We start from the raw sequence: 27505 nt of genomic DNA, 5'->3' as shown, positions 1-27505 counted from the left end.
AGTTGGACAAGAGGAGCGGAGGTGGCAGAAGCGTTGGACGGCGGTGTACGCATGCGCATCCTCAGACGCAGGCGTTCTGCGCGCGCGTGCCCGAGAAGCTGACGGTCGCGCATGCGCCCTTGGTTGGCGGGAGTTTCGGAGGCGGTGACAGTGACGTAGAAGGCGGAGACCGCTTGACCCCGACCAGGGAGGGTCTGCTGCAGGGGCGCAAGCCGTCCAGGAGTGACCTAGGGCTGTGGAGAGGGACCCTTGGCCTTGTGTTTCAGGTACGGAGGCTCCGGACTTGACGGGCGTCGCCCTGAGGTCAGGAAGTCACAGGCTTGTTCTCTGATGGGGCCCCGCCCGCCGCCGCACTAATCTCTTTGGCGTCGTACTCCTCGACCCAGCTCGACCCGCCGCACCCCCGGCCCCGACCGTGGACACTGGGAGGCCCCGGGGGCGCTGCGACCTCCTCCCAGGTGAAGTGAAACCCGAGGGCAGTCCCCCTTACCAACCCCATTAGAGACTTATCTGCCGAGCCAGGGGTCTAGGCTCCAGAAACAGGGGTGAGGACTAGGCAGAGGCCTGGGGTGACAGGCCTGGGTTCGAATTTCCCTTCTGCCCCCAGGCTGGCTGTGTCACAAGCTTGGGCCAGGCTTTTTGCCCCTCTGAACCTCAGTTCCCCTGTCTGCAAAGTGGAGTTAATGGTGCTTACGGAGTTGTGGAAAGGATTAAGTGGAATAATGACGCAGGTAAAGCGCTTACGTAGCACAGATTCTAGCACAGAATAAGCATTTAACAGTTGACAGTTGTTGTTTTTCTAAGCTTGGATCTGTGTGATACAGTCGTTATTATCCAAGTCTGGATCTGTGTGATACGATCATAAGGACTGTGGAGGATTCAGATCCTTGACCGACCCCTCTTTGTTATCTTTTCCTTTTTGTCCCTCTGCATATATTCATATCTTTTTACTTAGCGTCACCCACAGACGGATTTCTGCTGGGAGGAGGGGACGATGAAGAGATGCCTAGGTCACATCCCTGCATTTTTCCAGTCAGTTGTTCATGACAGGCACTAGGAATACAAATACAGTCTAGCTGGGGAGACAGATATGTAAACAAATTTTATAGCCAATGCTACGAAGGCCAAGGGGCGTAGCCACCAACTCTGCCAAAGAGAAGTGATGTGAAAGCTTCATATTTGAGCTAGGTTGGGAAGGATGAATAAGTTTAACAGGTAGAAGGACAGATATGTGCAAAGATTCAGAAGTAATACAGGGAATAAGAGTGGGAAGAGAGAGCAGGAATGGGTAAATTGGGGCTAGTTTACCTAAGGTGTTGAGTACACTTTGGAAAAGTCCCGGCAGCTGTCTAAGGAATAGACTGGGCCGGGCATGGTGGCTCAGGCCTGTAATCCCAGCACTTCGGGAGGCCGAGTCGGGCGGATCACCTGAGGTCAAGTGTTCGAGACCAGCCTGGCCAATATGGGGAAACCCCATCTCTACTAAAAATACAAAAATTAGCTGAGTGTGGTGGCGGGCACCTGTAATCCCAGCTACTCAGGAAACTGAGGCAGGATAATTGCTTGAACTTGGGAGGTGGAAGTTGCAGTGAGCCGAGACTGCGCCACTGCACTCCAGCCTCAGCGACAGAGTGAGACTCCACCTCAAAAAAAACCAAAAACAAAGAATAGACTGGAGAGGGGCAGCTGGAGGTAGACAAACTATTGGAGAGACTGTTAGATAGTGGGAGGGACCAGAAATTATGAGACCTGAACTAAACTAGTAACAGGGAGGCTGGGGTGGTGGCTCACGCCTGTAATCCCAGGACTTTGGGAGGCCTAGGCTGGTTGGTCACTTGAGGCCAGGACTTTGAGACCGGACTGGCCAACATGGGGAAACCCTGTCTCTACTAAAAATGCACAGATTAGCCAGGCATGGTGGTGCACGCCTGTAATCCCAGCTACTCAGGAGACTGAGGCATGAGAATCACCTGAACTGGGGAGGAGGAGGTTTCAGTGAGCCAAGATTGCGCCACTGCACTCCAGCCTGGGCAACAGAGCAAGACTGTGTCTCAAAATAATAAGTAAACCAGTAACAGTGAGAATGGAGAAAAGATTTAGAGACTGTTTATAGAACAGTTAGGACTTTGGATCTGGAGAACTAAGAATGAGAAGTAATGGATGATGTGGTTTTTCTAGTTTGGAAGACCAGGTAGACCATAATGTCATCAATGGAATTAGGGACTATAAACACAAAGTAACTGGAAAGTAAGGTAGTGTGTGTGTTCAGGGAGATTTGAATATTTCTAGCAATAAAGTGTATAGAAATTCAGAAGAGGAGGTGATGGCGCCTGCTGATATTCTCTGTCAGGAAGGTGGACAAGGGTAGCTCGGAGAGGCTGGAAAGCACATGGCCTAAGACTGCAGCTGAAATGTGAAGAACAGATCACTTCATTTTCCTATTTTCAGTTTCCCACCTAGGATGACTTCAGTGACTAGATCAGAGATCATAGATGGTAAGTACTATACTGAAATTCAGTACCTCTTACCTTGGATTCAGGCTTCTGAGCTATACCCAAATCTTTCCTGGCTCCTGGTGGATTTGGAATCACATACTCATTTACAGAGATGCTTTATTTATGTTTCCACGATCTAGGGGCATACATTGACTTTTTCCACTTTTTTGCACAAATAGTTGTGGCGGGTTTGATTTTGTATTTTGACTTTTTTGTAACAAATGCTAGAAAAAGGACCAGTGATGTCTAAGACTCATGATCATCAATTGGAATCAAGTCTCAGTCCTGTGGAAGTGTTTACTAAAACATCTGCCTCCCTGGAGATGCATCAAGGCGTTTCAGAGGAAAGAATTCACCTTGGCTCTAGCCCTAAAAAAGGGGAAAATTGTGATCTCAGCCACCAGGAAAGACTTCAGTCGAAGTCCCTTCATTTGTCCCCTCAAGAACAGTCTGCCAGTTATCAAGACAGGAGGCAATCCTGGCGGCGATCAAGTATGAAAGAAACGAACCGGCGGAAGTCGCTGCATCCCATTCACCAGGGCATCACAGGTGGGGTGCTGTGTACACAAGGCAGTGAGGTTCCAGCTCAGATAAGAGACAGGTTCCAGCTCACATAAGAGGCAGTGAGGTATGGCAGAAAGTGTAGGAGAATAGACATGACTTGCTACTTTGTAAGTACTGATGTCGAACACCTAGTAAATGTTCAGTATTACTGCTATTTCTTTTTAAGAGACAGGATGTTGCTGTGCTGTCTAGGCTGGACTTGAACTTCTGGGCTCAAGCAGTCATCCCAGTTCCGCCTCCCAAGTAGCTGGGACTGCAGGTGTGAGCCACTGCACCTGGTTTACTACTTATGTTATTAGCTGCCACAAATAAATTTCTAATTATTCAATATTCACCTGCTAGGATGAGAGGCATTAAAGATTTCTTTCTGTGGTTTTCTATCTCATACCCTAAAGTGGAGCGGAAGATAGTTGGGTTGATACCTGATTTTAGCCTTTATAACTGAAAATATCTCAGGGAAGATGCACATACAAATATCTAGAGTGGGCCATGCCTGTAATCCTAGCACTTTGGGAGGCAGGAGGATTGCTTGAGTCCAGGAGTCTGAGGACAACCTAGGCAAAATGGCAAGACCCCATCTCTACAAAAAGTTTTTAAAAAAATAGCAGGGCATGGTGGCACGTACCTGTAGTCCCAGCTACTGGAGAGAGGCTGAGGCAAGAGGATCACTTAGGCCCAGGAATTCAAGGCAGCAGTGAGCTATGATTGTGTCACTCAATCTATGCTGGGTGACAAAGTAAGACCCCTGTCTCTCAAAAACTTTGTCTCTTTTTCCCTACCCCCTCTCTCTTCCCTCTTCCCTTGCTGCACCCCCCACCCCGCCTCACTTTCTCTCTCTCTCTATGTGTGTGTGTGTGTGTGTGTGTATCTAGAGTGAAAAACTTAGTTTTTAGGGATGCTATACAGAATGTGATTTGTGTCATTTTGTGTGAATTTACAATAGTAACTATATCTTAGCATCAAAGTACAGAATATAACGTGGAAAGGCTTGCATATTTCAGGAAGACTATACTAGCTCTGTGGTGTTGAGTAAATTACTTAACCTTCTTTGCCTTGAGGTCCTCATCAGCAGCTTAGAGGTGAAATAGTACCTATCTTATATAACACAGTACTTGGCAGATAGTAAGCCCTGAAATGTTAAGCTATTGTGATTAATTTTAAGGTTCCATCCCATTTCCAAGTGGTCTGATGCACAGAAGGAAATCTGGGTAAAGATAGCCACTTAGCACATCAGAAAATTGCTGCCACAAGGCCCATGTACTTTAGTCCTTAGATGTGCTGAGAAAACATCAGTGCATCCCAAGATTAGCCCTACCTTTAGCTCTATGCCAGAGCATTTAGACTTAAACAGAAAAACACCAATGTAGTAAGACTGATTATTGCCTGGTTATTTCTGGCAACTTGCCAGGTTTCCTTGGTTATAGGCAGAAAGTATCCTGTTTTTCTTGACTAACAGCAGTGACAATTAAGAGACAAGAACTGTAAAAACACAACCAGCTGAACCTAGAGGGCAAAAAGACATGTAGCTCTCATAATTCACAAGGCAAAATTCCTTTGCTATGTAATAATTGTTTTCAAATGGACATAATTTTAAAAAACGGTATCTACATCTTGCGATTGGTTAGGGATTCAGTTGCATAATTATGTAAAATGCTCACCCAATTCAGTCTGATAACTCACTGTATGACCTTGGGCAAGTTACCTTTTACTTTGTGCCTGTGTCATTATCTGTCATCTGAATGGAATTCATAGGATACTTGCCTCAAGGTTTAATGAAATACGTATATAGCATTTCATAAAATGCTTTTTATATAGCAAGTGTTCAAAAAATGTTAGCTATTAATGCTATTATTAGGTCATTATAGAGAGGCAGTGTGGTAATAGTGGGAAAAACACAGATATTAGTGACAGACTTGGGTTTGAATTCTGGCTCCACCAATTTCCAGTTTCTGGCCTCAAACAAGTCATTTCCCCTCAGAGCTGCAGTTTTCCCATTTGTAAAATGGAACTTTATAATAGTACTCTTACAGTACAAAGTGTTTAAAGCACATTGCAATGCCTGTCTTATAAAAATGCTCAAATATGGCCAGGCATGGTGGCTCACACCTGTAATCCCAGCACTTTGGAAGGCCAAGGCGGGCAGATCACCTGAGGCCAGGAGTTCAAGACCAGCCTGGCCAACATGGGGAAGCCCTGTCTCTACTAAAAATATAAAAAATTGCCTGGGTTTGGTGGCGCATGCTTGTAGTCCCAGCTACTGCAACCTCTCGGCTCACTGCAGCCTCTGCCTCCTGGGCCCTTTTGATTCTCGTGCCTCAGCCTCTGAAGTAGCTAGGATTACAGGTGCATGCCACCACTCCTGGCTGATTTTTCTGTTGTTAGTAGAGACAGGATTTCACCATGTTGTCCAGGCTGGTCTCCAGCTCGTGGTCTCAAGTGATCCCATGCCTTGGCCCCAGAGTGTTGGGACTATAGGCGTGAGCCACTGTACCCAGCCAATACAAAGATTCCTATAACTTTTTTTTTTAAGTTTGGGTGCACAAATGGGTAAACTTCATTCCTCAGTGATCCTGCAAAAATTAGAATTCTGTCTTTAACTAAAGAAGGCTATTCTTGCCTTAAGTTGGATTTATCAAGAGGGAGGACACTTTTTAGTTTTGTTAGTTGCTAACTATGTAACTATCCAACTCCTTAAATGTGGCTATGTTTTATGTTAGAGCTCAGCCGGTCTATCAGTGTCGATTTAGCAGAAAGCAAACGGCTTGGCTGTCTCCTGCTTTCCAGTTTCCAGGTGAGGTTCTTGTAGCTGGGAAATGTTTTTGTGTTTGTTAACTGCTATTGTGACAATCTTTTTTTTTTAAGATGGATTCTGATTCTGTCGCCCAGGCTGGAGTGCAGTGGTATGATCTTGACTCACTGCAACCTCCACCTCCCAGGTTCAAGTGATTCTCCTGCCTCAGCCTCCCGAGTAGCTGGGACTACAGGCACGTGCCACCACGCCCAGCTAATTTTTGTACTTTTAGTAGAGATGGGATTTCACTGTGTTGGCCAGAATGGTCTCGATCTCCTGACCTCCTGATCCGCCCACCTCGGCCTCCTAAAGTGCTGGGATTTCAGGCATGAGCCACCGTATCCAGCCCTTAATTTTTTGTATTTTAGTAAAGACGAGGTTTCACCGTGTTGCCCAGGCTGGTCTTGAACACCTGAGCTCAGGCAGTCCACCTACCTCGGCCTCCCAAAGTGCTAGGATTACAGGTGTGGGCCACCGCGCCCAGACTTTTTTTAAGTTGTATTGTGTATTATGTGGCTACCAGGTACTTACATCAGTTTAGATAAGCAGGTAATTTGTATGAATTAAATAACCTTTTTTTTTTTCCTAACGGAAAGTCAAAATCTATAGTCCAAGCAACAAAGGATTTTTTTGTTTGTATTTTGTTTTTTTGAGATGGAGTCTCGCTCTATCACCAGCCTGGAGTGCAGTGGCACAATCTTGGCTCACTGCAACCTCCGCCTCCCAGGTTCAAGAAGTTCTCCCGCCTCACCCTCCCGAGTAGCTGGGACTACAGGCATGCGCCACCATGCCCAGCTAATTTTTTTTGTATTTTTAGTAGAGACGGGGTTTCACCATGTTGGCCAGGATGGTCTCCATCTCCTGACCTTATGATCCGCCTGCCTCGGCCTCCCAAAGTGCTGGGGTTACAGGCATGAGCCACTGTGCCTGGTCAACAAAGAGGTTTTTTTTTGTTTTTTTTTTTTCTTATCTGTTTATTTGTTTCTGTGAAAAGTTTTATGTGTAAAAATTAAATCATATTTAGTATTTAGTTTCATATTTATTAAACATCATAAAGTGACATAAATTGAGGACTGGCCTGGAAATTTTTGGTGGTTGTACTAAAAATGCTTTTCTTTATTTAGTTCTCTATTCAGAAACTTGAACCTTTCCTAAGGGACACTAAGGGCTTCAGTCTTGAAAGTTTTAGAGCCAAAGGTAAGTTGCTAACAGATAAGTGAGCTTTGACCCTGGGCAGTCAAAGCTTTGCTCACAGCATCCCCATTTACAGAAGCTGTTGCCTTATAAAAGTAGCTCCCCCACCGTGTTTTTTTTTTTTTTTTTTTTTTGAGATGGAGTCTCGCTCTGTTGCCCAGGCTGGAGTACAGTGGCGCGATCTCAGCTTACTGGAAGCTCCACCTCCCAGATTCACGCCATTCTCCTGCCTCAGCCTCCCAAGTAGCTGGGACTACAGGCGCCCACCATCACTGCCAGCTAATTTTTTGTATTTTCGGTAGAGACGGGGTTTCAGTGTGTTAGCCAGGATGGTCTTGATCTCCTGACCTCGTGATCCACCCGCCTCGGCCTCCCAAAGTGCTGGGATTACAGGCTTGAGCCACCACGCCTGGCCCCCCTTTTTTTTTTTAAGGACAGAGTCTCATTCTGTTGCCCAGACTGGAGTGCAGTGGGGTGATCTTGGCTTACTGCAGCCTCTGCCTCCTGGGTTCAAGCAGTTCTCCTGCCTGAGCCTCCCGAGTAGCTGGAAGCCACCATGCCTGGCTAATTTTTGTATTTTTAGTAGAGAAGAGGTTTCACCATGTTGGCCAGGCTGGTCTTGAACTCCTTACCTCAAGTGATCTGCCCACCTTGGCCTCCCAACGTGCTGGGATTACAGGCATGAGCCACTGTGTCCAGCCCCCCACTTTTTTTAACTTGCAAGAATATATGCTTATGAAGCTCAGGTGGTATGAAAGTGGAAAATAATCTTCCCTTCCACTCTGACCCCCAGTCTCAGTTCCTCTCCCCAAATGTAACTATGGTCACCAGTTTCTTGTGTATCCTTGCAGAAATATTTATTGCTTTCTTTTTCTTTTTTTTGAGATGGAGTTGCACTCTGTCACCCAGTATTTCTAGTAGAGACAGGGTTTTGCCATGTTGGCCAGGCTGGTCTCGAACTCCTGACCTCAGGCAATTCACCCACCTCAGCATCCCAAAGTTCTGGGATTATAGCACTGAGGCACTGTTTTGGTTTCCCTCCCCTCCCCTCCCTTTCCCTTCCTTTCCTTTTTTTTTTTTTTTTTTTTAGGCAGAGTCTTGCTCTGTTGCCAAACTGGAGTGCAGTGGTGCAATCTCGGCTCACTGTAACCTTTACCTCCCAGGTTCAAGCGATTCTCCTGCCTCAGTCTCCCAAGTAGCTGGGACTACAGGCACGCGCCACCATTCTCAGCTAAGTTTTACGTTTTTAGTAGAGACTGGGTTTCACCATGTTGGCCAGGATGGTCTTGATCTCTTGACTTCGTCATCTGCCCGCCTTGGCCTCCCAAAGTGCTGGGATAATAAGCGTGAGCTACAGCGCCCAGCCTGGTTTTCTTTTTCTAATAAAGAGATGGGGGTTCACTATGTTGCTCAGGCTGTGCTGGGCTCAAGCAATCCTCCTGCCTTAGCCTCCTAAGTAGCTGGGACTACAAGCACTATGCCTGGCTATGCCCGTAATTTTTTATTTGCCTCTTTGTTTCTTATTACTCTCTTGCCTATTGCCTGAGTTTTTTTTTTTGTTTTTTTTTTTTTTTGAGACAGAGTCTCATTCTAGCCCAGGTTGGTGTGCAGTGGCACCATCTCAGCTCACTGCAACCTCTGCCTCCCAGGTTCAAGCGATTCCCCTGCCTCAGCCTCCCGAGTAGCTGGGATTACAGGCGTGCACCACCACACCCAGCTAATTTTTGTATTTTTAGTGGAGTTGTCTCATTTTATCTATACCTACCAGAAAAAAAAAGATACAGTCTTTCTACATACTTAACTCCACACTTTTGGGTGGGCTTGAGGACCAACATGTAACAGCAGACCCTAGAGCTGAGACTACCTTAATATACCTTTGTCAGCATCTCACTGTGAAAATGTATATTTTCTTTATTTTATGACACATAAATTTGTTCTGTCTAGCATCTTCTCTTTCTGAAGAATTGAAACATTTTGCAGACGGACTAGAAACTGATGGAACTCTACAAAAATGTTTCGAACATTCAAATGGGTAAGAGCAGTTCCCCTTCTGTCCTAAATTATGATTGAATTAAGACTTTTGGCCGGGCGCTGTGGCTAACGCCTGTAATCCCAACACTTTGGGAAGCCGAGGTGGGCAGATCACAAGGTCAGAAGATCAAGACCATCTTGGCTAACATGGTGAAACCCCGTCTCTACTAAAAATACAAAAAAAAAAAAAAATTAGCCAGGCGTGGTGGCAGGCACCTGTAGTCCGAGCTACTCGGGAGGCTGAGGCAGGAGTATGGCATGAACCCAGGAGGCGGAGCTTGCAGTGAGCCGAGATTGGGCTGCTGCACTCCAGCCTGGGAGACAGAGAGACTCCGTCTCAAAAAAAAAAAAAAAAAAAAGAATTAGGACTTTTGTTATAATTAGATAGTTGTTCATTTACCAACAAACATTTATTCAGCATCTTCTCTTTTTATTTATTTATTTATTTTTTTTGGTTCGGAACCTTGCTCTGTCCCCCAGGCTGGAGTGCAATGCTGTTATCTTGGCCCACTGTAACCTCCATCTCCTGGGTTCAAACCATTCTTCTGCCTCAGCCTCTCAGGTAGCTGGGACTACAGGCATGCGCCACCATGCCTGGCTAATTTTTTTGTATTTTTAGTAGAGATGGAGTTTCACCATGCTGACCAGGCTGGTCTCAAGCTCCTGACCTCAAGTAATCCACCCACCTCAGCCTCCCAAAGTGCTGGGATTACAGACGTGAGCCACCGCACCCGGCTTATTTATTTTTTTAAATTTTTGTTTTTTGAGACAGAGTCTTGCTCTGTTGCCCAGGCTGGAGTGCAATGGCGTGATCGTGGCTCACTGTAACCTCCGCCTCCCCGGCTCAAGCAATTCTCCTGCCTCAGCCTCCCGAGTTGCTGGGATTACAGGTGTGCCCCACCATGCTCAACTTATTTTTTGTATTTTTATAGAAACGAGGTTTCACCATGTTAGCCAGGCTGATCTTGAACTCCTGACCCCAGGTGATCTACCTGTTTGAGCCTCCCAAAGTGCTGGGATTACAGGCGTGAGCCACCACGCCCGGCCAAGAGACACGGAGTTTTTTTTTTTTTTTTTTTTTTTGAGACGGAGTCTCGCTCTGTCGCCCAGGCTGGAGTGCAGTGGCCGATCTCAGCTCACTGCAAGCTCCGCCTCCCGGGTTTACGCCATTCTCCTGCCTCAGCCTCCCGAGTAGCTGGGACTACAGGCGCCCGCCACCGCGCCCGGCTAGTTTTTTGTATTTTTTAGTAGAGACGGGGTTTCACCGTGTTAGCCAGGATGGTCTCGATCTCCTGACCTCGTGATCCGCCCGTCTCGGCCTCCCAAAGTGCTAGGATTACAGGCTTGAGCCACCGCGCCCGGCCGAGACACGGAGTTTTTAAGCAAGGAAAAAAAATTAGAGAAATATTTTAAGAAAGGTTAATCTGGCCATGATGTGAATTGGAATTGATAAGTGAAACAGAATATAAAGAGACCACTTAGAAAGCTATTACCTAGCTATTACCTATAGCTTAGAAAGCTATTACCTAGTGCAAGCTGGGCACGGTTGCTCACACCTGTAATCCCATCTGTTTGGGAGGCCGAGGCAGGCGGATCACAAGGTCAGGAGATCGAGACCATCCTGGCTAACACGGTGAAACCCTGTCTCTACTAAAAATACAAAAAATTAGCTGGACATGTTGGTGGGCGCCTGAGGCTGAGGCAGGAGAATGACGTGAACCTGAGAGGCGAAGCTTGCAATGAGCCAAGACAGCGTCACTGCACTCCAGCCTGGGTGACAGAGCGAGACTTCATCTCAGGAAAAAAAAGAAAAAAGAAAGCTATTACCTAGTGGAAAAGTGAAATAGAGTCCAACATTAAGTATTTTTTGAAAGACAAAAATTATGTAAGGGAGTCTGGGCATGGTGGCTCCCACCTGTAACTGAGGTGGGAGGATCACTTGAGCCCAGGAGTTTGAGACCTGGGCAACATGGAGAGACTGCATCTCTACTAAAAATAAATAGAAGACTGGGTGCAGTGGCTCACACCTGTAATCCCAGCACTTTGGGAGGCTGAGGTGGGTGGATCATGAGGTCAGGAGTTCGAGACCAGCCTGGCCAACATAGTGAAACCCCATCTCTACCAAAAATACAAAAATTAGCTGGGGGTGATGGTGGGCGCCTGTCATCCCAGCTACTCTGGAGGCTGAGGCAGGAAAATCACTTGAACCCGGGAGGCGGAGGTTGCAGCAAGCTGAGATTGAGCCACTGTACTCCCGCCTGGGTGACAGAGCCAACTCCGTCTCAAAAATAAATAAATAGCCGGGCGCTGTTTCTCACGCCTATAATCCCAGCACTTTGGGAGGCTGAGGCAGGCGGATCACCTGAGGTCGGGAGTTTGAGACCAACCTGACCAACATGGAGAAACCCCATCTCTACTAAAAATACAAAAGTAGCCGGGTGTGGTGGTGCATGCCTGTGATCCCAGCTACTCTGGAGGCTGAGGTAGGAGAATCTGTTGAACCAGGGAGGCAGAAGTTTCAGTGAGCCGAGATTGTGCCATTGCACTCCAGCCTGGGCAACAAGAGCGAAACTCTGTATCAAATAAATAATTTATAAGCGATTATATTAAAGCAAATATTTCTTGAAAGATTTATGTCGTAATCCTATCTGTTTTCCAGAAAAGCATCAGATTTTTCTCTGGAAGCATCTGTGGCTGAGATGAAGGAATACATAACAAAGTAAGTTAACCTTTGTTAGAAAATCTAAATTCATTCTCCTATCTGGGGAAATTAACTAACTTGGAAAAAATGAATAGTAAGCATTGTATTTGGAGAGTCAGCATTAGTGCACCAATACTAGAAGTTAGAAGGCTCGTATTGAGATTTTTATGGACTCTACTAATGATCAGTTTCACAGAATGGAATCTAGAGAACACAAATATTAATTTGACTTGAAGAACTGAGGTTTGGTATGATTAAATATCCTCTGAATTGGTCAGGCTTTCTAATCCTGTAATGACCTCAACTCACATTTTACATCTAGATTGTACACCTAACATACTTATTGTTACTGTGAGTGAGTCAGAATAAGATTATAAAAATTAACTGAATTTTTTTTCCTCATTCTTATAGGTTTTCTTTAGAACGTCAAATTTGGGATCAGCTCTTGGTGCACTACCAGCAGGAGGCTGAAGAGATATTGTCCAGGTTAGATCTATGAACTGTAAAAACTGTCTTTAAAAACCTTATGGAGTTTGATTGGGGTTTATTTCAGTTCTGTTAGTACAAATCGAAAGATGAATCCTTTCTCACAGGCCAGTAAGCTAATCAAATTCTGTAGTGTGTATTAGCACTCTCTGACCATAAACGGGAAGTGAGTGAGAGGAAGGAAGAGTTGGTGTCACTATTTTCGGTCCAAAACACAATTGCTTCTGTTCTGTGTCCTTGGCTACCATTTCATATCCTGGGGGAGACAGGCACATCTCTACATTGTACCTGGCAGCCTGGGGCTGGGCCAAGAACAGTAATCAAGGGGCTTCAGTGAGCACATGGCCTATGAGCTGCATGTTTGGGGGATGCCCTTGGCCAGGGCCTTCTTGGAAACAGAAGGACATGAAAGTGGGTGATGAGGAGGATATGAGGAAAGAGAGGATCTTTGGGTCTTGAAGGTAGAGGAAAAGTAGGAAAGTGCTAGGTGTTTGTTTGTTTGTTTTGTTTTGGAGACAGACTCTTGCTCTGTTGCCCAGGCTGGGGTGCATGGTGCTATCTCAACTCACTCCACCTCCCGTGTTCAAGCAATTCTCCTGCCTCAGCCTCCTGAGTAGCTGGGACTACAGGTGTGTGCCATGATGCCTGGCTAATTTTTGTATTTTTAGTAGAGACAGGATTTCACCATGTTGGCCAGGCTGGGCTGGGTGTTTTTTGTTGTTTTTTTGTTTGTTTTTTTGCTCTGTTGCCCAGGCTGGAGTGCAGTGGCACGATCTCAGCTCGCTGCAGCCTCCACTTCCCGGGTTCAAGCAATTCTCCTGCCTCAGCCTCCTGAGTAGCTGGGATTGCAGGCATGTTCCACCACACCATGGTTTTGCCATGTTGGCCAGGCTGGTCATGAACTCCTGGCCTCAAGTGATCTGCCTATCTTGGCCTCCCAAAGTGTTGAGATTACAGGTGTAAGCCACGGCACCTGGCCAGAAAATGCTAGATTTTGACTTAGATGAACATTTAAGCCATGGTTTTAAGCTTTTTTTTTTTTTTTTTTTTTTCAAAATAAAATCTCAGCTAGAATCCCAACAACAAAATGTTAGTCAAAACCCTAATTGCAGAAGTGACCTCTCAGTAGAGAGGGTCTCTGAGGACCATGGTTTGAAAAACTTCCCCAGTCCAGGTAATGATGGTTATCAGTTACTTTTCACCCCTTACATACTCTGTTTATGAAGAAAGATAATGTGAAGATGCCAGTTTCATATAAAAACTTTTGTGGCAAAGCTTATAGGTTAAAAGGAATGGTTCTAGAAGCAGACTGTCTGTTCAGACTCTAACTGTTCCTTAGTTTTGTGACCTTGGGCAAATCACTTAGTCTTGAATGAGCCTGAGGTTCCTCATTTAAAAATGGGGATGATATTAGTACCTTCCCCATGGGGTTATTGTAAGTGTCAAATTAGGTTAAATGTAAAGTACCCAGTAGTGTCTAGCACCTACTTAGCACTCAGTAAATTGTAGTAGTTGTTGTTATTAAAGTTGTTGTTCATCAGTTTTCATGAACTCTCAGTCCTGTTCAGTTATTTTAGATAATTGAGGTAGGCCAGCGTGTTTTGGTAAACAATCATAGGCCCTGACTTTAGGATAGCAAGCTTTGGCTTCATTCTCTCCCAAGTATAGTCTTTCTGGTATATGGACCTTACTATTAAGTGGATTCAACTGACTGGAAGCTTCTAGCATTTCCTGGAGTCCAGAGGTATAAAGACATGAATATTAGACGGTTGTTTCGGAACTTCTTGTTAAGGCCAGAAGCAGTGGCTTGTGCCTGTAATTCTAGCACTTTGGGAGGCCGAGGCAGGTGGATCACAAGTTTGGGAGTTCGAGACCAGCCTGGCCAACATGGTGAAACCCCATCTCTACTAAAAATACAAAAAATTAGCTGGGCATGGTGGCAGGCGCCTGAAATCCCAGCTACTCGGGAGGCTGAGACAGGAAAATCGCTTGAACCCGGGAGGCAGAGGTTTCAGTGAGCCGAGACCACGCCACTTCATTCCAGCCTAGGTAACAGAGTGAGACTCAGTCTCAAAAAAAAAAAAAAAAACTTCCTGTTAAGAGAGCCTGTACCTAGTGTAGAGTTGAGGAATACTGATTCAGCTTTATAGGATAATCTTTGGTATCTCTTCCAGAAAATAATTACAAAATTCCTCGAAAGCACTTTTGTTTTGTTTTTAGAGGATCAGCTGAGGCCAAAATTACTGAGGTCAAAGTGGAACCTATGACATATCGTGGGTCTTCTCAGAATGAAGTTCTTAATACAAAGCCTGACTACCAGAAAATATTACAGAACCAGAGCAAAGTCTTTGATTGTATGGAGTTGGTGGTAAGTGGACTCATGTTTATTTGGTTGAGTTATCCAGCTTGCCACCTTGTAATCCTTGGAAATTAAAAGACCTGGAGAATATGTATAAGTGTAAGTTGAATAAGTATATTCAGCTCTACCTTGGGAAAACATGGAGAGACAATTAAAAAATAATAAACAGGCCGGGCGTGGTGGCTCACACCTGTAATCCCAGCACTTTGGGAGGCCGAGGTGGGCGGATCACGAGGTCAGGAGATCGAGACCATCCTGGCTAACATGGTGAAACCCCATCTCTACTAAAAATACAAAATATTAGCCGGGCGTGGTGGCGGGCGCCTGTGGTCCCAGCTACTCAGGAGGCTGAGGCAGGAGAATGGCGTGAACCCAGGTGGCGGAGGTTGCAGTGAGCCGAGATTGCGCCACTGCACTCCAGCCTGGGTGAGAGCAAGACTCCGTCTCAAAAAAAATAAAAAATAAAAAAATTAAAAAATGAATATATAGTGGTAAATGCTGATGAAGCAGGTAAGAGGGAAGGACAGTATAGGGAGGTTGATGGGTTGCTATTTTATATAGCAAGGTTATTGAAGGCCCCTTTGAGGTGCCATTTTAACAGACTTGAAGGAAATGAACCATGAGGACATTTGAGGGAATAGTATTGTGTCAATCCAGGTATTAACAGCAAGCAGATGGTATTTGAAAGGACAATTCAATGAGAGTTTATTTTCAAAAAAGCTAAATAGATATGGGTATTGGAGAACCACAAGGGTTAGTAGAGTAACCTGGGGCTTATACGCAGCAGAGCTCTTACTCCCCTTAGGCCTGAAAGGGAGGAGGGAGTAGCAGTTACTGTGGCACCTAATGGGAGAATGTCACATAGTTAGCTGATTTGAGAGAGCCAACTCAAGATGACTCGTTCAGCTCCTTCCCACTTAGGCATCCTGTTGGTAGAGGTTACACGGGTCAGCCTCCTGGAGCATAGAGCAACCTGGAGAAGAATGTGGTGTGACTTTGGAGGAACAAACAGAGTATCTGGCATAAGCATTCCAGGCTGAAAGAACAGCAAACCCAAAGCTCCTGAGCAAGAGCTTGCTTGTCGGGTTTGAGGAACATCCAAGAAGCCATGGACCTTTACAGCTCACGGCTGTCTTTTTTCTGCAGATGGATGAGCTGCAAGGGTCAGTGAAACAGCTGCAGGCCTTTATGGAGGAAAGTACCCAGTGCTTCCAGAAGGTGTCAGTACAGCTTGGTAAGCTTGTCTCTTGAGGGGACCAGCGTTTGGGCTGTTTTCCATCTGATAGCTTTTGGGATACAAACTGCCCTTCAAAGCCTATGGTCCAAGAGGGTAAGACCTATATGAGGTGATTTGTTTTTCTCCCCACAATAAATAGTATGTTATCGATACATACTATTTGATAGGAAATTTCTAGATGTAAATTCTACAGAAGCACAGTAGACTGAAAATTAAATCCCCATGAAATATGTTCTGGTAAATCCAAGACTTAAGAAATACCCACCCATTGCTTTTTCCCTCCTCATTTCTCAAGAATTCACTAAGTGACACTGACATTACTCCTCCCTAGCTTTTCCTGACTTCCTCTCAGCCCTTAATTATTTGCTATATGTACCTTCATTTTCTTTCTTTTTTTTTTTTTTTTTTTTCTTCTTTTTTTGAGGCAAAGTCTCACTCTTGCTCTCATCCAGGTTGGAGTGCAGTGGTGCAATGACTGCACAGCCCACTGCAGCCTAAACCTGATAGGCTCAAGCAGTCCTTTCACCTCAGGCTCCCAGAGTAGCTGGGACTAAAAGCATGCACCACCACACCCAGCTAAATTTTTAATTTTTTTGTAGAGATGGTCCAGGCTGTGTTGTCCAGGATGGTCTTCAACTCCTGGGCTCAAGTGATCCTCCTGCCTTGGCCCCCCAGAGTGCTGGGATTACAAGTGTGAGCCACTGCGCCTGACCATCATTTTGTTTGTTTGTTTGTTTGTTTGTTTTGAGAAGGAGTTTCACTCTTGTTGCCCAGGGTAGAGTGCAATGGCCAGACCTCGGCTCACTGCAACCTCTGCTTCCTGGGTTCAAGTGATTCTCCTGCTTCAGCCTTCCGAGTAGCTGGGATTATAGGCATGCTCCACCACGCCCGGCTAATTTTGTATTTTTAGTAGAGACGGGGTTTCTTTTTTTTTTTTTTTTTTTTTTTTTTTTTTTTTTTTTGAGATGGAGTCTCGCTCTGCCTCCCGGGTTCACGCCATTCTCCTGCCTCAGCCTCCCGTGTAGCTGGGACTACAGGCGCCCGCCACTTCGCCCGGCTATTTTTTTGTATTTTTTAGTAGAGACGGGGTTTCACCGTGTTAGCCAGGATGGTCTCGATCTCCTGACCTCGTGATCCGCGAGACGGGGTTTCTCCATGTTGGTCAGGCTGGTCTCGAACTCCTGACTTCAGGTGATCCACCTGCCTCGGCCTCCCAAAGTGCTGGGATTACAGGCTTGAGCCATTGCGCCCGGCCTCCATCTTCTTACTGATCATGTTGTATTGTGATTGTAGTGGTAGCTGGCTTTTTTTTTTGAGACAGAGTCTCGCTCTGTTGCCCAGGCTAGAGTGCAGTGCCACGATCTTGGCTCCCTGCAACCTCCGCCTCCTGAGTTTAAGATATTCTCCCACCTCATTCTCCTGAGTAGCTGGGATTACAGGCATGTGCCACCATGCCTGGCTAACTTTTGTATTTTTAGTAGAGATAGGTTTTCACCACGTTGGTCAGGCTGATCTTGAACTTCTGACCGCAAGTGATCCACCTACTTTGGCTTTCCAAAGTGTTGGGATTACAGACATGAACCACCCTTTTTTTTTTTTTTTTTAAGATAGGGTCTTGCTCTGTCGCCCAGGCTGGAATACAGAGGTGCAGTCATGACTCATTGCAGCCTCAACTTTCTGGGCTCCCAGCTGATCCTCTTGCCTCCCATGTAGCTGGAGGATCATGCTAGGACCATGCTAGGCTAATTTTTTTTTTTTTTTTTTTTTTTTGTAGAGACAAGGTCTTACTGTGTTGCCCAGGCTAGTCTCAAACTTCAAACAGTCCTCCCGCCTTGGTTTCCCAAAGTGCTGGGATTACAGGCGTGAGCCACCTTGTCCAGCTGTGGTAAGATGACAATTCTTACCAAATTGTCATCTCCTTGAGGCCAGAGACTCTCTTATTTGTCTTTGTAATGCCCTTCCCTGTCTGGCACAATGTCCATACATTAAGTTTTCAATAAATGTTATGTTATTTCAATTGAAATTTATTTTTTTGGCCTCTTTTCTCTGCAGGGAAGAGAAGCTTGCAACAATTAGATCCCTCACCAGCTCGAAAACTGTTGAAGCTTCAGCTGCAGAACCCACCTGCCACATGTGGATCTGGATCTTGTCAGTGACCTTATGAGCTTTCCTGCCACAAGTTGCCCAAGAGGAGAAGAATGGGAAGAGTGCCCCAGCACGTGGAGACTGCGTGATTTCTGCTCTGTTGCCTTTGAAGATAACTGGCTGGACTGACTATAGAGCACTTTGACTTTTTTCAAAAAGTGATGGAATTTGTACGTCAAATGAATATTGTATAGACGTTTTTCCCAGGAATGTACAAAATTCTTGAAAGTTCAAACTTCTTTTTTGAAATGCTCTTCAGATCCAGTGGCCCATTCTTTTATCTTTATCCTATGAAGGTGTTTTTCAGGTTTTGAAACAATCCAAAAATCATTTAGGAGCAAGTCTAAGGAAACATTTTAGTGGCCATCTTGGATTCTGGTTGTAAAGGAATGATACTAATTTTCTAGCATGGCTCTGAAGGTGATTTTAGGTAGAAGAGTTTTGAGGCTGGGCATAGTGGCTCACGCCTGTAATCCTAGCACTTTGGGAGACTGAGGCGGGTGGATTGCTTGAGCCCAGAGGTTCAAGACTAGCCTGAGAAATAAGGTGAAACCTTGTCTACAGAAAATACAAGAGGTTAGCTGGGTGTGGTGGCATGTGCCTGTAGTGCCAGCTACTCAGAAAGCTGAGGTGGGAGGATTGCTTGAGCCCAGGAGGTTGAGGCTGCAGTGAGCTCTAATTGCGCCAGTGCACTCCAACCTGAGCAACAGAGTGAGACAGTGTCTTAAAAATAAATTTAAAATTGTTAAAAAAAATGGAAAAGTTTTGAGCATTGTTTGCATCATTGGGATACATATGTCACTTCACAAGATGTTCAATTTGAAGGAAATACCACTCATTCTCTATATCCTGTTGTCTGTAGTGTGCTTCCGTTTTTAATATTGAGTTGACCTCCTAAATCCTCGATTCATGACAAGAAAGACTAAGTACTACTATTCATTGTTCTATTTGTTTATAATTGTATTGTAAACTTGCACATAATTAAAAGCTTTCCCTTGTCTTTGTCTGTGTTTTGAGTGTATAAACAAAAAGGGAGTACTGGGCACGGTGGCTCACGCCTATAATCCCAGCACTTTGGGAGGCCTAGGCGGGCAGATTGCCTGAGCTCAGGAGTTCACAACCAGCCTGGGCAACATAGTGAAACCCTGTCTCTACTAAAAAAAAAAAAAAAAAAAAATTAGCTGGGCATGGTGGCATGCACCAGTAAGTAGTTCCAGCTACTCAGGGGGCTGAGGCAGGAGAATTGATTGAACCCGGGAGGCGGAGGTTGCAGTGAGCCAAGATCACACCACTGCGCTCCAGCCTGGGCAAAAGAGCAAGACTCCATCTCAAAAGGGAGGGCAGGGCCCAGTGGCTCACACCTGTGACCCCAGCACTTTGAGAGGCCAAGGTGGGCAGATCACGAGGTCAGGAGTTCAAGACCAGCCTGCCCAACATAGTGAAACACCGTCTCTATTAAAAATACAAGAATTACTTTGGGAGGCCGAGATGGGCAGATCATGAGGTCAGGAGATTGAGATCATCCTGGCTAACACGGTGAAACCCCGTCTCTACTAAAAATACAAAAAAAAAAAATTAGCCGGGCGTGGTGGCAGGCACCTATAGTCCCAGCTACTCCGGAGGCTGAGGCAAGAGAATGGCATGAACCTGGGGGGCGGAGCTTGCAGTGAGCCGAGATTGTGCCATTGCACTCCAGCCTGGGCGACAGAGCAAGACTCTGTCTTAAAAAAAAAAAAAAAAATTAGCCATCTGTGTTGGTGCACACCTGTAATCCCAGCTACTCGGGAGGCTGAGGCGGAAGAATTGCTTGAACTTGGGAGGTGGAGGTTGCAGTGAGCTGAGATCGTGCCATTACACTCCAGCCTGGGCGACAAAGTGAGACTCTATCTCAAAAAAAAAGGGAGGGCTGGGCATGGTGGCTCACACCTGTAATCCCAGCACTTTGGGAGGCCGAGGCAGGTGGATCACTTGAGGTCAGGAGTCCGAGACCACCCTGGCCAACATGGTGAATTCCCATATCTACAAAAAATACAAAAAAAATAGCCAGATATGGTGGCACACACCTGTAATCCCAACTACTTGGGAGGCTGAGGCAGGAGAATCACTTGAACCCAGGAGGCAGAGCTTGTGCCACTGCACTCATGGGCAGTGCTTTATCCTGAGCGAAAAGGCAAGACTCTGTCTCAAAAAACAAAACAAAACAAAAAAAAGAGTAGGAGGGTTTAACAGAAAATAGGATTCTTTGCCAAGATGCTGAAGTGAACAGTAGTGTTGAGCTATACCTCTGCATTAATTACCAGTAGAACACCAACTAGGCCAGGCACTTTGGGAGGCTGAGGTGAGTGGTCGCTTGAGCCCAGGAGTTTGAGGCCAGCCATGGGCAGCATGCCGAAACCCAGTCTACAAAAAATACAAAAATTGGCTGAGAGTGGTGGTGCATACCTGTATTTCCAGCTACTTGGGAGGCTGAAGTGAGAGGATCAATTGAGCCTGGAAGGCCAAGGCTGCAGCAAGACATGATCGTAGTACTGCATTCCAGCCTGGGCAACAAAGTGAGACCCTATCTCAAAATTTAAAAAATTAAAAATAAATAAAAATAAAAATAATAAAAGGGTGGGCGCGGTGGCCCACACCTGTAATCCCAGCACTTTGGGAGGCCGAGGCAGGTGGATCATGAAGTCAGGAGATCGAGACCATCCTGGCTAACATGGTGAAACCCCATCTCTACTAAAAACACAAAAAATTATCCAGGCGTGGTGGCGGGTGCCTGTAGTCCCAGCTACTTGGGAGGCTAAGGCAGGAGAACGGTGTCAACTCAGGAGGCGGAGCTTGCAGTGAGCCAAGATCACGCCACAGCACTCCAGCCTGGGCAACAGAGTGAGACTCCATCTCAAAACAATAAATTAATTAAATAAATTAAATTAAATTAAAAAGCCACACACACAAAAACCCACCATCTAATTTATTACTTGTGTTTCTTATTCTGGCCAGGCATGGTGGCTCACGCCTGTAATCCAGCATTTTGAGAAGCTGAAGTAGAGATCACTTGAAACTAGAAGTTCAAGATCAGCCTAGGCAAGATGGTGAGACCCCCATCCCTTCAAAAATTTTAAAAATTAGCCAGGCTTGATGGTGCGTGCCTATAGTCCTCATACCTGTAGTCCCAACTACTCAGGAGGCTGGGGCAGGAAGATCCCTTGAGCTCAGGAGTTCAAAGCTGCAGCGAGCTATGATTGTGCCACTGCACTCCAGCCTGGACAACAGCAAGACCCTGGCTCAAAAGCTAACTAACTAACTAACTAAATAACTAACTAAATAAATAAATAAATCCAGGCAGTAGGTGCCATGGCACACTTATGGCTCACTGGACCCTCAACCTCCTGAGCTTAATCAATTCTTCCATCTTAGCCTTCCAAACAGCTGGGACTACAGGTGTGCACCACCACATCTGACTAATTTTTGTTTTGTTTGAGAGGAGTCTCCCTCTGTTGCCCAGGCTGGAGTGCAGCAGTGCCATCTCGGCTCACTCCAACATCTGCCTCCTGGCTTTAAGTGATTCTCCTGCCTCAGCCTCCTGAGTACATGGGATTACACACACGCACCACCACACCCAGCTAATTTTTGTATATTTAGTAGAGATGGGGTTTCACCATGTTGTCCAGGCTGGTCTTGAACTTCTGACCTTAGGTGAGCCACCCGTCTTAGCCTCCCAAAGTGCTGGGATTACAGGCGTGAGCCACTGCACCTGACCTAACCTTTTTTTAGACGGAGTCTTGCTCTGTCACCCAGGCTGGAGTGCAGTGGTGTGATCTCGGCTCACTGCAAGCTCCGCCTCCCGGGTTCACACCATTCTCCTGCCTCAGCCTCCTGAGTAGCTGGGACTACAGGCGCCCGCCACCATGCCTGGCTAATTTTTTTTGTATTTTTAGTAGAGACGGGGTTTCACCGTTTTAGCCAGGATGGTCTCGATCTCCTGACTTCGTGATCTGCCCGCCTCGGCCTCCCAAAGTGCTGGGATTACAGGCGTGAGCCACCACGCCCGGTCCTGACCTAACTGTTGTACTGTCGTTGGAATGGGGTTTCTCCATGTTGTCCAGGCTGGTCTCAAACTGGACTCAAGATATCCACCCACCTCAGCCTCCCAAAATGCTGAGATTACAAGTGTGAGCCACTGTGCTCAGCCAAAATAAAATGTTTCTTATTCTCTGATCCCACTAAAGGGACAAATCCCATTTCAGTTAAACACCCAGTCTTAATCTTAAGTCTTAAACCTTGGCGCAAGTGCCAGTTAATAAGAGATGACATCTCCTTGCTTTGACCTACATTTGTTCTTTATTCCTTTATATATTTACTGAGGACCTGCCATATGCCACACACAGTTCTAGGATTGGAGGGGCGAGCAAAGAGCAAAAACACATGAGTTCTTTCTCAAGATGCTCAGTTTCCTGACGACACAAGGACCAAGAGAAAACACTACAGAAGAGATATTTCGGTTGACTTGAGAAAGATGAAGGAGTTAAATGGGACATTTCAGGCAAAAGGAGATGCAATTTTCAAAGGCTTGAGGAGCAGAGTGGAGCATGCTAGGATACTTAAAAAAAAAAAAAAAAAAAAAAAAAAAAAAAAAGGCCGGGCACGGTGGCTCACGCCTGTAATCCCAGCACTTTGGGAGGCTGAGGCAGGCAAATCACGAGGTCAGGAGATCGAGGTCATCCTGGCTAACACGGTGAAACCCCATCTCTACTAAAAAATAAAAAGAAAAATTAGCTGGGTGTGGTGGTGGGCGCCTGTAGTCCCAGCTACTGGGGAGGCTGAGGCAGGAAAATGGCGTGAACCCGGGAGGCGGAGCTTGCAGTGAGCCGAGATCCCACCACTGCACTCCAGCCTGGGCTACAGAGCGAGACTCCGTCTCAAAAAAAAAAAAAAGAATAAAGCAGGAGTGCTGGGCACCAGCAGAAGACTGGCCTGAAACAAGTATAATTGAAAGTTATTAGAAGGTTTCAAGAAAGGGCGAGAGGATCAGAACTTTATTTTTAAAAGATTACTCGGCTGAGCGCAGTGGCTCACACCTGTAATCCCAGCACTTTGGTAGGCTGAGGCGGGTGGATCACGAGGTCAAGAGATCAAGACCATCCTGGCCAACATGGTGAAACCCCGTCTCTACTAAAAATACAAAAAATTAGCTGGACGTGGTGTCGCGTGCCTGTAGTCCCAGCTACTTGAGAGGCTGAGGCAGGAGACTCGCTTGAAACAGGAAGACCGGAGATCGTGCCACTGCACTCTAGCCTGGGCCACAAGAGTGAAACTCCATCTCAAAAAAAAAAAAGATTACTCTAGTTGCGGAGTGGGGAAAAGACAGAAGCAAGAAAGGTGTGGGTGTGAGAGACCAGTTAGGTTATTGCAGGCGTCAAAGACAAATGACAGCTTGTGCTGGGTGTTTGCAGTGGACGAGTGGGGTGAGACTGCTTCTGTTGCCCACAGTGTCTGGAACATAGACATGGAACCTAGGTATTAAAAACCTTACTCTAGCCGGGTATGGTGGCTCACACCTGTAATCCCAGCACTTTGGGAGGCTGAGGCAGGTGGATCACCTGAGGTCAGGAGTTCAAGACCAGCCTGGGCAACATGGTGAAACCCCATCTCCTCAAAAATACAAAAATTAGCCTAGCATGATGGCAGGCGCCTGTAATCCCAACTACTTAGGAGGCTGAGGTGGGAGAATCGCTTGAACCCGGGAGGGGGCGAAGGTTGTAGTGAGGCAAGATTGTGCCACTGCACTCTAGTCTGGGCGACAGCAAGATTCTGTTTCAAAAAAAAATCCTAACTCAGCCGGGCGTGGTGGCTCACGCCTGTAATCCCAGCACTTTGGGAAGCTGAGGCGGGCGAATCACAAGGTTAGGAGTTCCAGACCAGCCTGGCCAACATGGTGAAACCCCGTCTCTGCTAAAAAAAAAAAAAAAAAATTAGCTGAACGTGATGGTGGGCATCTGTAATCCCAGCTACTCGGGAGGCTGAGGTGGGAGAATCGCTTGAACCCAGGAGGCGGAGGTTGCAGTGAGCTGAGATCGCGCCATTGCACTCCAACCTGGGCAACAGAGCAAGACTCTGTCTCAACAAAAACAAAAAACAAAAAGCACCTAACTCTGCCATTTATTTATGAGATGGAGTCTTGTTCTGTCACCCAGGCTGGAGTGCAGTGGCACAATTGGCTCACTGCAACCTCCACCTCCTGGGTTCAAGCCATTTTCCTGCCTCAGCCTCCCCAGTAGCTGGGATTACAGGCGTACACCACCACGTCCAGCTACATTTTGCATTTTAGTAGAGACAGGGTTTTCACCATGTTGGCCAGGCCGGTCTGGAACTCCTGACCTCATGATCCACCCACCTCAGCCTCCCAAAGTGCTGGGATCACAGGCGTGAGCCACTGCGCCCGACCCTTCTGCCATTTATTAACCGTAACTGAGAAATGTATTTAATCTCTTATCTCGAAGGTTGAGAGAATTATAGAACCTGTATCACAAGGATGCTATAAGGATTAAATAATAGAAAAGTTTAGTGGTATCAGTATGCTGCAGAAGGTGAAGCTTGAACAGTGGATAGATGATGGAGCAGTTAGAGATGGGAAAACTAGTTCTATTTGTGATACCAAATGGAGAAATCAACTGGTCTGTCAAATAACACAGGTGGAGAACTGGGTGGAGAAATCTGTACTGGAAATAACATTTGAGAGTTGTTGATGTCTAGTTATTGATGACTTGAGAATGAATGATATAGTCCACAGTAGAGCAAGAAGGGAAAGTTTGGATAGTCTCATGGAAATCCAACATTTAAGAATCAGAGGAGGGCAGGACACAATGGCTCATGCCTGTAATCCCAGAACTTTGGGAGGCCTAGGCTTGCTTGAGGATTGCTTGAGTCCAAGAGTTTAGACCAGCCTGGGCAACATGGTGAGACCCTCATCTATATCTATCTCTATTTATCTGTATCTCAAGAATCAGAGAAATGCTCTTAATTGCCTACTGTTTCATAAACAAAGTAGTATAATGGAGAGAGTTGGAGTGAATTTTCTTTTTTTTTTTTTTTTTTTTTTTTTGAGACGGAGTCTCGCTCTGTCGCCCAGGCTGGAGTGCAGTGGCGCGATCTCGGCTCACTGCAAGCTCCGCCTCCCGGGTTCACGCCATTCTCCTGCCTCAGCCTCCCGAGTAGCTGGGACTACAGGCGCCCGCCACTGCGCCCGGCTAATTTTTTTCTATTTTTTTAGTAGAGACGGGGTTTCACCATGGTCTCGATCTCCTGACCTTGTGATCCGCCCGCCTCGGCCTCCCAAAGTGCTGGGATTACAGGCGTGAGCCACCGCGCCCGGCGAGTGAATTTTCTTTTTTCTTTTTTTTTTTTTTTGAGACAGAGTCTTGCTCTGTTGCCCGGGCTGGAGTGCAGTGGCACAATCTCAGCTCACTGCAAGCTCCGCTTCCCGGGTTCACGCCATTCTCCTGCCTCAGCCTCCCGAGTAGCTGGGACTAAAGGTGCTCGCCACCATGCCTGGCTAATTTTTGTATTTTTAGTAGACATAGGGTTTCACCTTGTTAGCCAGGATGGTCTCGAGCTCCTGACCTCATGATCCACCCACTTCGGCCTGCTGGAATTACAAGCGTGAGCCACCGCGCCCGGCTGTGAATTTTCATTTTATCCTCAATCTCCTCATCTGTAAAATGGGGATAGATTATCTCTCTAAAGATGATTATACCCTCCCTCATTTTATTTATTACATTGTATTGCATTTTTTGCTTATGAGGATTTGTTCAAACTCAAGAAGTATGTTTTGTATCTTTAACAACAGCAAAACAGGAGAGAATAAAGAAAAATAATACTTACTGAACTCTAAGCATTTTACATGCATATTATCATTCAGTCTTTGCCACAACCTTGTAACTTCTATTTCTGGGTGTGTGACTATAGATGAGGAACTGGGGCATGGAGAGGCATGGAGAGACTTAATCGTCTAACCAAGGACATATGGATACATAGTGGATGGTAAACTAGAACTAATTTGAATTCAGTAAATGTTAACAAACATAAACCATATAATAAATGGCTGTGATCAATTAATGTTAGTATTCCCTCCAACTAAATTTGGTTCAGGAATTGTGCTTGATGAATAACAATATTATTGTTGCCCTCTGAGATGTTCGGTAATATTTATTTGTTCAGTTTGCCTTAATTAAAAGAATATACTTCAGGCACGGTGGCTCAAGCCTGTAATCTCAGCACTTTGGGAGGCTGAAGAGGGCAGATCACTTGAGGTCAGCAGTTTGAGACCAACTTGGACAACATGGTGAAACCCCATCTCTACTATAAAAAAAAAAAAAGTACAAACATTACCCGGACATGGTGGCCTGCGCCTGTAGTCCCAGCTACTTGGGAGGCTGAGGCAGGAGAATCGGTTGAATCCGGGAGGCAGAGTTGCAGTGAACCGAGATGCTACCACTGGCTCTGGTTTAAAAAAAAAAGGGCGGGGAGAGTGGGGAGGGTCTGGGCGCGGTGGCTCACACCTGTAATCCCAGCACTTTGGGAAGCCGAGGCGGGCAGATCACTAGGTCAAGAGATGGAGACCATCCTGGCCAACACGGTGAAAACCTGTCTCTACTAATAATAGAAAAATTAGCCAGGCCTAGTGGCACACGCCTGTGGTCCCAGCTACTCGAGAGGCTGAGGCAGGAGAATCGCTTGAACCCAGGAGGCAGAGGTTGCAGTGAGCCGAGATCGCGCTAGTGCACTCCAGCCTGGTGACAGAGCGAGACTCCGTCTCAAAACAAAAACAAAAACAAAAAACAAAAACAACTTTTAGTCAGTAGTACTTAATGCGAAAGAAATAATAGATAATAGAGAAAGAGAGTGTGTCCTATACATTTTGGTGTTGTTTAAATTGTTGGGTCATTAAGTTTAATATCTGCAATCATTCTGGGGAAAAAAAATTCCATCTCTAATGTTGTATTCAAGAAAGTAGATGATTTGGCTGACAGTTGTAATAGGGGTGATACAATGGAGGACTGATAATTCGGAGCCCAGAGTCTTGGACTCTAGTTCTTAAATTACTATGTTCATTCACCAAAAATTTACTAAGCTCCTTCCACGTGCCCAGCACTGTGCTAGGCGCCCTGTGACCTTGGGTATGGCTCTAGGGCACCTTAAAAGGAGAATGCCATACCCTGCAAGAGCTTTTAGGGACTTCATAAGGATGCGACTCAGAGAACGGAGGGAAGCGCTCCAGACGCAGCGGTCAACGACCCTCCCGCCCAGCGCCTCCAAAATCTGAGATTCTACCCTGAGGAAACTCCGCAGCAAGAAAAACTACATCAAAGATGGCGCCGCCGGCCTCTCCCGGCTCAGCCACCATCTTCTCGGTAGTTCCCGAGGTGGACGGGCACAGCACGCATGAGCGGCCCTGGCGTCCTCAGCGCGCCTGCGCGGCCGCAGCACCTCCCCCGCCCCCTCGCCGCCGCCG

At 46.2% G+C, this 27505-nt stretch overlaps 1 protein-coding gene across 7 annotated transcripts; it reads left to right on the top strand.

Annotated features, from left to right (window-relative positions):
• Positions 1-140: 140 nt before the first annotated feature.
• DSN1 (DSN1 component of MIS12 kinetochore complex) lies at positions 141-19003 on the top strand. Of its 7 annotated transcripts, none has more exons than XM_037984737.2 (11): positions 158-266; positions 2449-2495; positions 2724-3044; positions 5777-5850; positions 6975-7047; positions 8989-9076; positions 11735-11794; positions 12188-12262; positions 14483-14630; positions 15768-15855; positions 17911-19003. In XM_037984737.2, exons 2-11 carry the CDS (start codon positions 2462-2464, stop codon positions 18012-18014), a joined length of 1065 nt encoding a protein of 354 aa, XP_037840665.2. In that variant the 5' UTR covers positions 158-266; positions 2449-2461; the 3' UTR covers positions 18015-19003. The 7 variants fall into 7 exon arrangements, with proteins under 7 accessions (XP_037840668.2, XP_037840665.2, XP_037840671.2 ...); XM_073009558.1 differs by having other exon boundaries at positions 171-266; positions 2636-3044; XM_037984738.2 differs by having other exon boundaries at positions 195-458.
• The last annotated feature ends 8502 nt before the right edge of the window (positions 19004-27505 follow it).

This window comes from Chlorocebus sabaeus, chromosome 2, assembly GCF_047675955.1.
Source record: "Chlorocebus sabaeus isolate Y175 chromosome 2, mChlSab1.0.hap1, whole genome shotgun sequence".
Classification (NCBI taxonomy): domain Eukaryota; kingdom Metazoa; phylum Chordata; class Mammalia; order Primates; family Cercopithecidae; genus Chlorocebus; species Chlorocebus sabaeus.
The sequence above is the reverse complement of the archived record's forward strand: the minus strand, read 5'-3'. Positions and strand labels throughout refer to the sequence as shown.

Bases quoted from the DNA above. Each gene is read 5' to 3' on its own strand.
- DSN1 (XM_037984737.2), top strand. From the start codon at position 2,462: ATGACTTCAGTGACTAGATCAGAGATCATAGATG. The intron at 2,496-2,723 runs GTAAGTACTATA...AACAAATGCTAG, and splicing joins TAGATCAGAGATCATAGATG to AAAAAGGACCAGTGATGTCT. The intron at 7,048-8,988 runs GTAAGTTGCTAA...TGTTCTGTCTAG, and splicing joins TGAAAGTTTTAGAGCCAAAG to CATCTTCTCTTTCTGAAGAA.